This window comes from Ovis canadensis, chromosome 3 (assembly GCF_042477335.2).
Source record: "Ovis canadensis isolate MfBH-ARS-UI-01 breed Bighorn chromosome 3, ARS-UI_OviCan_v2, whole genome shotgun sequence".
In the NCBI taxonomy this organism is placed as follows: domain Eukaryota; kingdom Metazoa; phylum Chordata; class Mammalia; order Artiodactyla; family Bovidae; genus Ovis; species Ovis canadensis.
Window position 1 is genome coordinate 44499479 of NC_091247.1, and position 9602 is coordinate 44509080.

General features: G+C 42.2%; 1 protein-coding gene across 5 annotated transcripts in view; it reads right to left on the reverse strand.

Annotated features, from left to right (window-relative positions):
• Positions 1–2439, reverse strand: part of UGP2 (UDP-glucose pyrophosphorylase 2) — a 55748-nt gene extending 53309 nt beyond the window's left edge. Inside the window, exon 1 of one of the 5 annotated variants that reach the window (XM_069583060.1) lies at positions 2232–2439. Coding sequence is in view for 1 of the 5 variants with exons in the window: in XM_069583058.1 (XP_069439159.1) it covers positions 964–982 (19 nt within the window). In the remaining 4 variants the exon portion in view is untranslated. Of the gene's footprint in view, positions 1–624 lie in introns of all 5 variants that reach the window. The other 4 variants (XM_069583059.1, XM_069583058.1, XM_069583061.1 and 1 more) reach the window with 4 other exon arrangements.
• Between the last annotated feature and the right edge of the window lie 7163 nt (positions 2440–9602).

Below are 9602 nucleotides of genomic sequence, written 5' to 3' on the forward strand. Positions count from 1 at the left end.
ATGACATTTTTATTCCCAGGACCAAATGATGGCCATTATTGACACAATTTTTTAAAAGTACATCTGCATTTATTCAGAGCCACATTAAGTGGTTCTGAACTTTACTAGCTGTGTTTTCAGCAAGATGGCTGAAGCTTTCACACTCTTGGGTCCTCAAAAAAAGGGCTTCCTTGCATACAGAGAAGACAAGTCCCATGCTACACACTGGTGTCAGAGGTTTAAGGTAGCACCAATTTCAAAGTGTACACACACACATACACACACATAACATTACTGCTTAATTCAGTTGAGATGCATTCTTTAAACCTTTTCCAAACACACACGTAGAATTAGAGAGCAATTTGCTAATTTCAAAGAAACCGTAATAATCTTTACAGATTTCAAAGGAGGGAAAAAACAAACAAACAAACAAACAGCAATGCAGCAAAGTCATTTCTTCTGCTGAAATGACCTCCAACTTCTACGAGCTACTCCCTGTTTCGCAATAAATGAATCTGAGACTCAGACCACGTACACACAAACGGAGAAGCTGAGAACACTAAAGCTTCCCCAACCGTCCTGGCTAAACCCACCTGCCTTTCCTCAACCCTCTCAGTTCCCCTTCCCGTCCGCACCCAGAGTTACCTCGACTTTGACCACGAAAAGAGTACAGGGATCAATCGGCAGCCAAAATCCTGTTTTATCATCATTCACAGCCACTATCCCGGGAAGCCAGGGTGCTACTAACCTGATTTCAGGGAGGCAGAACTAAAAGCAGCAGAGTACAAGGGTATAAATGATACGTTATCTGAAACGCCAACCCAGCAGCTCAAGACAGCTCAAATGTCAATTTATAGAAGAGGGTTTCGCAAATAGTATCTCAAATGAACATTTCCACTTCCAAACCACCCACCAACCTCTCCACTGCCGGTCCCCAAGTTCGGTACTGCTAGAGCAACCCGGGAGATAAGAAGCGTGTCTTACCTTGTACAAATCTCGACATTTTAGGGATTTATTAAAATACTCTGGCTTACAAATATATTTAAATGTCTAGAGGAGTCAACGCTATAGAGGTCTTTCTTCCACTTCTGCTTTAACAAATGACGAATTCTTTCTTCTCTTCCTATGTTTGGCCACTTAGAGTATTTACTCAAAAAACTAAAACTGCCTCCAAAAAAAACAACAACAACAAAACTTAACCCCCTTCCCCACTTTCAAAAGACAGAAACTTGGTGCGACTGAGTCTGCTTGGAACTCCAGCCTACACTGCACCCCTGACACAAATAAGGGCCAGCTGGAGGCTCCCGGAAAAGGTAAAATCACACGAACTTAAATTTCATCAATGAAAGAGGCGGATCTAGAGCGGCTTCACCGCCCCCCACCCCGGGTCCCCACGCCCTCGGGGGCTGGACAGCCGCAGGCACAGGCGGGCCGCACCCCTACATCCCCTCCCCTTGCTGCCTTCCGGCCTCAGGACGGTTCCCGGAGAAACTCAGGCCAACAGCGGTCCCCGCCCCAGCAGGGATCGGGAGGAGGGGGAGGCCTGCCAAGGGGGGCGATGCAGTCCTTTCTACCCGCTCAGAAACATCCCGGGACTTGGAGGCGCTAAGAACTCGGCGTGCCGTCTGGAGGCGGGCGGGGGCCTCCAGACGCCAGCCTCCCAGCTGCGAGCGGCCGCGGCTTTTTCCCGGGAGGGGCCGAAAGCTACAGAGCCCCTCCCCCGCTGCGGACACTAGGGGGCCACCCGCGAGGCGAGAACCCGTGTGCCGCCCCGAATCCGAGGGACAGGAGTCAGCCCCAACCCTCACACATTCTAGTTTCTCTTGGCCGAACCTCAAATTCGGCCTCCGGGGCCAAAGTGCAGGTTGAGTAGACGGGCTCTACAAGCCTCAGAAAGGGCAACACACTCGCCCTTAGAGTGGTGGGAAGCCCGCCCCGGCCCCTCCCCAAACCGCCACCGAGACCCACCTTCCTCCTCTTCCTTTAGCAGCTGGGAAACTGGGGGCGTTTGTGGCGCCCCTGGAAGAAGACTTGCAGGCTGAGAGAATGTCACCTCTGAGGCACCCTTCTCTCTCCCTCTCTCCCCTCACAAATGCACACCTCGAGCCCCTCGCTAGTTGTCACAGCCCAGCTGCTGACCCCCTCCGTCCACCTAGCTGCGGGATTCCGACAGCCAAAGCCCCCACTTTCTCCTAAACACCTCCCATCCCCCTCCATTTGGAGCAGCCCCTTCAATGCGGAAATGTCCCCACCTCGCAGACAGACAGGAGCAGCCTCCAGTCAGGAGCCGAGGCGGGTTCAGGGCCTGGCCTATGAGACGCACGGAGGTGGCAGGGGGTAGGGCGTCTGCGGCCTGAGGCAGCCCAGCGGAGCCGAAGCTGGGATGGGAGCCGCGCGTTCTGCGGTTGTGAAAGGAGTGTTTCACCAGTACAACTCCCAGCCTTCCACAGATACTTTAGCAAGAGAGAGAACCTGAAGCACGATTGGTTATTTTCGTACTGCTTAAAAATGTTTCCGCTTACCAGAGATTGAAGATAGTCGTGTACCCGGCCGATAGAGCCAGATCGCCCTCCGCCCCCCCCACCCCCGCCCCCAAAAGCAACTACCCTGAGAGCCAGGCCCTTCTCAGTAAACGCAAACTCTTCTCACACAGCTGGTGTCGGGAGGGTGAAAATTCGGGAGGGTTAAGGAATAAGCAGTTGGATGTGTGGTACTTACTAACAGGAGGAGAAATGTAGGGCATCGAAGAAAATGCCATGTGAAGGCTCTCGCACCAGAATACCACCCCGGTTCCAATCCCTACAGAGATTTTCGCTGTGCTAAACGGTTTCCTTTTCTGATAAAAGGGGAAATGGCTTAGGTTACCCAGCATGAAATGCTTACCGTTTAGTAGACTCTTGAAGTCCTCAAGGAAAGAGGATTTTAAAAGCTAGAACGTTGGCAGTGACTCGGGGACTGCAAGAGGGCCCGCCCAACGCCGCTAAATCACACCTGGTATTGCCAAGCCTATATGACCCAGTGCGCCGGCCATTGGGTGTATCTCAGACTTTACAAGTCATCACTCAACCCGCCTGCACTGGGACAAGTGAATTGTCAGCGCTATCTTAAGGTGCCTTCTATAAATCAAGTCATTCTAGAAGAGTTTGAGGCATTGGAAAACACTAATCAACCAAGGTAAGCGAGAGTTTTTAAGTGACTCATTCTGTAAACAAACTAATCTTTTTACTGCTGCATATTCCTATGGGAATGTTACTGAAGTAACATAGAAAAGACCAGTGATTCATTTGCCATGCTGGAGAACAATAACCTTTCATATAATATTTTTTCTGTGAAATCCAAAAAGATCACACCCGAAAACCTCTCAGCTATAAAAGTAGTTTCCACAAATAAAACCAAAGAAGTGTAGTAGAATGTCTACACTTCAATAGAAGCCTTTATGTACAGTAGAGGAATTTTTCCAGCACTAGGTGAGCAGTATTTATCCATCAGGGTCAACACCAAAATAAAATACTACCAAAAAATTTGAGCCCCATAGCGTTGCTTAGCTGCTGCTGCTGCTGCTAAGTTGCTTCAGTCGTGTCCGACTCTGCGCAACCCCATAGATGGAAGCCCCCCAGGCTCCCCCATCCCTCGGATTCTCCAAGCAAGAACACTGGAGTGGGTTGCCCTTTCCTTCTCCAATGCATGGAAGTGAAAAATGAAAGGGAAGTTGCTCAGTCGTGTCTGACTCTTAGCGACCCCATGGACTGCAGCCCACCGGGCTCCGCGGTCCATGGGATTTTCCAGGCAAGAGCACTGGAATGGGGTGCCATTGCCTTCTCCGTTGCTTAGCTGAAAGGTAATAAAGTTGAAGAGTGGTGAAGAGTCTTTAATTATGGAGGTTTTATTGTAAGAAGGATGATCAGTTATTTTCTACCTACCAAAAGATTAAGGGAGAGGAATTGAGTTTTAATTGCAGCAAGAGTTTTTGGTAAAATTTAAGAATGACATCTTGGTTTATGAACGATTATATATTAAGATATAGTATCAAAGGATGTTGTACACTTGCTGCCTCAAGAAATCTCTAAAAAGAAACTGCCTGTCTTCAGTGGTTAAATCATATCAATTCAGAGGCTGGCTCTTAGAGAAGTAAAACTCTAGAAGCTGTATTCCCAAATATTATTTCAAATCAGTTCAGTTCACTTCAGTCCCTCAGTCGTGTCCGACTCTTGCCAACCCCATGGACTGCAGCACGCAGCCTTCCCTGTCCATTACCAACTCCCAGAGTTTACTCAAACTCATGTCCATTGAGTTGGTGATGCCATCCAACCCCTCATCCTCTGTCATCCCCTTCTCCTCCCACCTTCAGTCTTTAGCAGCATCAGGGTCTTCTCAAATGAGTCAGTTCTTCATATCAGGTGGCCAAAGTATTAGAGTTTCAGCTTCAACATCAGTCCTTCCAATGAACACCCAGGACTGATTTCCTTTAGGATGAACTGGTTGGATCTCCTTGCAGTCCAAGGGACTCTCAAGAGTCTTCTCCAACACCACAGTTCAAAAGCATCAATTCTTCTGTGCTCAGCTTGCTTTATAGTCCAACTCTCACATCCATACATGACTACTGGAAAAACCATAGCCTTGACTAGACGGACCTTTGTTGGCAAAGTCATGTCTCTGCTTTTTAATATGCTGTCTAGATTGTTCTAACTTTTCTTCCAAGGAGCAAGCATCTTTTAATTTCATGGCCGCAGTCACCATCTGCAGTGATTTTGGAGCCCCTCAAAATAAAATCAGCCACTGTTTCTGCTGTTTCCCCATCTATTTGCCATGAAGTGATGGGACCAGACGCCATGATCTTAGTTTTCTGAGTGTTGAGCTAAGCCAACTTTTTCACTCTCCTCTTTCACTTTCATCAAGAGGCTCTTTAATTCTTCACTTTCTGCCATAAGCGTGGTGTCATCTGCATATTTGAGGTTATTGATATTTCTTCCGGCTGTCTTGATTCCAGCTTGTGCTTCATTCAGCTCAGCGTTTCTCATGATGTACTCTGCATATGAGTTAAATAAGCAGGATGACAGTATACAGCCTTGATATACTCCTTTGCCGATTTGAAACCAGTCTGTTGTTCCATGTCCAGTTCTAACTGTTGCTTCCTGACCTGCATGCAGATTTCTCAAGAGGCAGGTTAGGTGGTCTGGTATTCCCGTCTCTCAGAATTTTCCACAGTTTGTTGTGATCTACACAGTCAAAGGCTTTGGCATAGTCAATAAAGCAGATATAGATGTTTTTCTGAAACTCTGTTGCTTTTTCAGTGATCCAAAGGATGCTGGGAATCTGATTTCTGGTTCCTCTGCCTTTTCTAAAATCAGCTTGAACATCTGGAAGTTCACGGTTCACATATTGTTGAAGCCTGACTTGGAGAATTTTGAGCATTACTTTACTAGTATGTGAGATGAGTGCAATTGTGCAGTAGTTTGAGTATTCTTTGGCATTGCCTTTCTTTGGGATTGGAATGAAAACTGACCTTTTCGAGTCCTGTGGCCACTGCTGAGTTCCAAACTTGCTGGCACATTGAGTGCAGCACTTTCACAGCATCATCTTTTAGGATTTGAAATAGCTCAACTGGAATTCCATAGTGCCCTGTAAAATGGAATTTCTGTATACAGTGCTTTAAGTTTAAATTCTGAACCCCCAAACATTTTGTAAAAGAGCCTCTTACTCCCTCAGAACCTCTAGAAACAATCTTACTTGGCAGACCAGATGGGATTAAGGGGAAAATATCAGGGCCATGGAGAAGTTTCAAGTCTTCTTAGAAGGCTATTGTCTATTTCTGAAATATATTTACATATTTTAATGACTGAAAAGTCATTTTGTGTGTGTATGCGTGGTCTTTTTTTTCATAATACACTACTGTGAAATTTTCGTTTAGGGTCCATGACACTGATAGTCTGTAAAATTAGATATTTGTAATGTAAATGGATAGATTTACAGATGAAAGTTTTAAAGAAATTTAGGTGTATGTGTGGGGAGCGGGGGCAGAATCTAAAGGAAGAAGTAAATGGTGACCTGGGAAGGAGTGTGTGTACACACAGGGATGAGTTGAAATGAAATTAACTGTAAACTAAAAAGAATGCTGGAAGCCAATTTTTCACTGGTACTATATACTACCATCCAAGGATGATATAAATTCTGCTTATAATTTTCTCATTCTTTCTTCTACTTCTGAGTAGAAACTTGAGAAAATTCAGTTTAATTTACCCAGTTCTATGTCTGGGATATATAACAACCTTGTTGTATCTTTTTCTTTAGACAGGAACATTCTATCAACACAAGGAAATAATGGCTCCTGCCTTATTTCTAAGCATCCCTTTTTTGGTGCCTATTTAGATTTAATGCTTGACATAGTATCTGGTGCATAGCAAGAACTCAATAGATTTATTCTTTGTGACCAGTCTAGTGCCAATAAATCTTTTCAACTTGCAGTGTTGTATCCTAGTCTCTACCCTTTGAGAGCTGTAAATAAGATTACATTTTAAACATAAATTTAGAGGTAAAGAATTTTTAAGTTTCAGTTATTTCCACCAAGAATGTGAACTTGGGCCAACGTAAAAGAGTAATAGCAGAAAATGCACCATCCTGATGACTTGACAGTAAGCTTTCCTAACTACCTAACTACCCACCATAAGCATTATCTAATATGTGGTGGTTTAGAAATTGCTAAAGTATGAAATTAGTGTACAGATCAGCAATGTGTGTGGTCTTTTAATTCTTTTCCTGTCTATCTTGACCCTGTTCCCCACACACAAGAAAATAAAGCAGTGCAGTTTTGGAGAACATGTCAAAGACATAAAAATTTCTATGTCATGCCCAAAGTTTAGCCAAGAGACCAAGCAACAATTACACACTAAACTATTGCCCACATTCAACATTGGCACCCATCTATACTCATCTAAATCCTAGGCCACCCACTGAAAGAAGAAAAAGGGGACTACTATTTATTAGTCAGAAGTTGCCAGTTATTGACTAGACATAACAGTAGGGCATTTTACTTGAGTCAAAAAGTGACCAAACAGGGTTAACTGGAAAATGATATCAAGTAATATCTGTGAAACAGACTACTAGAGGAAATGAATGATGTTTCCAAATACTTGAGGAAGAGAAAGACTTCATTCTTTCCTGTTGCCAACACCCTGTTGTTAATGAGTCAGGAAGTTTTCTGAAACAAGTTGTGAGTTTCAATTATAACATATCCTTCCATTTATTCATAGTATGATTTTTAAAATTACATTTGAAGGTTATATAACTTTATATCACAACAATATTGCTTTATATCACAGCAATTATTTCAAATAAGATGTTTTTAAAAACAGAGTTTTTCACATTATCTCAAGAGTTGGTAAACCAATCTTCTGAGTAGTATTAATAGTCACCAGGCTTGCAAAAATACAGTTTAACCACAACATGCATCATCTTGTTCATGCTTATGGATAATTTCCTTCCCGGTTCTCCTTTGAAAGTTGCATAGAAGTCAGGTTTTTTCTATGTTGTCTCCTGTTACTCTTATTCTACATGTTGTCCAGAGGAGAATGTTGGTGACAAATGGTGATGCCCATAAATTGTTAAATCTCACTTCTATGCCAAACTGCATATAACCCCTTGATTATAGAGGTATAATGAACAGGCCCAGGAATAACTGTAAAGAATAGTCTGTATTCACTCAGAGTTTCTAATAAACACAGATTGTTATATAGTCATAATTCAGAAATATGAAAAAACTCATTAAGGAATAATACATCTCTTGCTGCTAAGTCGCTTCAGTTGTGTCCGACTCTGTACGACCCCATAGACGGAAGCCCACCAGGCTCCCCCATCCCTGGGATTCTTCAGGCAAGAACACTGGAGTGGGTTGCCGTTTCTGTTACTAAACTTATAAGATAAAATAAACCTTATACTTCTTTACTAAGGTGATGTATACATAGGTGATAAAATTACTTATTGACTTTGAAATCCTCAAAAAGAACTGATAAATAGAAAAGTATTCAGTTTAATCCTGTTTTTCTTCCTCTTTTAAACATATTAAAGATTCCCCACTGTGTATTCCATCAAACATCTTTTGATAGCTTTCCAAACATCTCTGCCTCTCGTCTAGCTTATTAAATTGCCTGCCAGTGCCACCACTGGGAAGGAAAGGATAAAGAATTTCTGTTCCCTCACTTAGGCTCAGGGAATTTATTTTAAGCATTTACATTCACCACCCTAACTAAATATTAAAGAAAAGATCCTCAGGACTGTTCTTTGGATGAAGCTTAAATAACTAGGTTAACTGTGCCATTAAAATGGGTAATATGATTAGCAAACAAAAACTGTTTTTTTTTTTTTTTCCCTTCTTAGAATGAAAAGGAGTAGGACTGTCATATTAGAGAAAAGACCATAGGAAAAAATGTGGTATATGTTAAGTTCTGATATCATTTTTGATTAAACTTTTTAAAAACTTTTCAATAATGATGCTCATCTTAAAAAAAAAAAAAAAAAAAAACGAAAAACAACTAATGTACCAAAATGCCTATAAGGAATAGCAGTTCTCTCCTGCTCTGCCTTTCTTTATTCCAATCCTGTTACCCAAGGAGACCATTATTCTTCTGACAGTTTACCTCAGTTATACCTGATTGTTATTTTTAAGTGCTTATTTTGCTATTTCTTTGGTTTCTGGATTCTTGTTATTGTACATTTTAACTGCTTGTTATAATAGATATGGACTTTGCTCACATATTCCTTGGACATTCTTTCCTCCATTGTTTTAGTCTCCTAAACTTTGTAGAACTATATTTCCCAACCTTTCCTCATCGTAAGACAGAGAGAATATGGTATACTATGGTAACCTGAAGGGAATTTGTAGATATCTATACTGGACTTGCTGAAAAATTAACCACTTTAAAAATATATATAAAATAATGAAAATAAAAATAAATGTAAAGTAATATGAAAAATATTAACTGTTAAATTTGTAAAAAAACCTGAGATAGTGAAGGACAGGAAAGCCTGGCATTCTGCAGTCCATGGGGTTGCAAAGAATCAGACACAGCTGAGCAACTGAACTGAGATGAAACCTTCAAATTTTTGAATGAGAAATTTGAACTTCTGTACCTGAACATATTATTTTAAAAATCAAGTTTAATGCCTGAAATAGCTCTACATGGGTTCTGATAAAGATTTTCAACTGTTAATCTCTTCAAATTCTTGAGAGTCACTGTAGTAGGCTGGAAAATGCCTCCCAATGATATCTAGTTCTTAATCCCCGGGACCTATGAGTATTATCCCGTCCGGTAACAGGGACTTCAAAAACGGAACTAATTTAAGGATTTTCATGTGGAGAGATTATCCTGGTTTATTTGGGTAGGTCCTAAATGTAATCACAAGTGTCCGTAATAAATGTATACAGAGGGAGATTCGAAGACAGAGAAGAAAAAACCATGTGATGATGGAAGCAGAGGGAGAGAAAGATGATGTGATTCAAAGCCATGAGCTAAAGAATGAAGATGGCCACCATAAGCTGGAAAAGGCAAAGAAATGTTCGTCCCTTAGAGCCTCCAAAGGTTGCGTGGCCCCTCTTACATCTTAATTTCAGCCCAGAGAAATCCATTTCG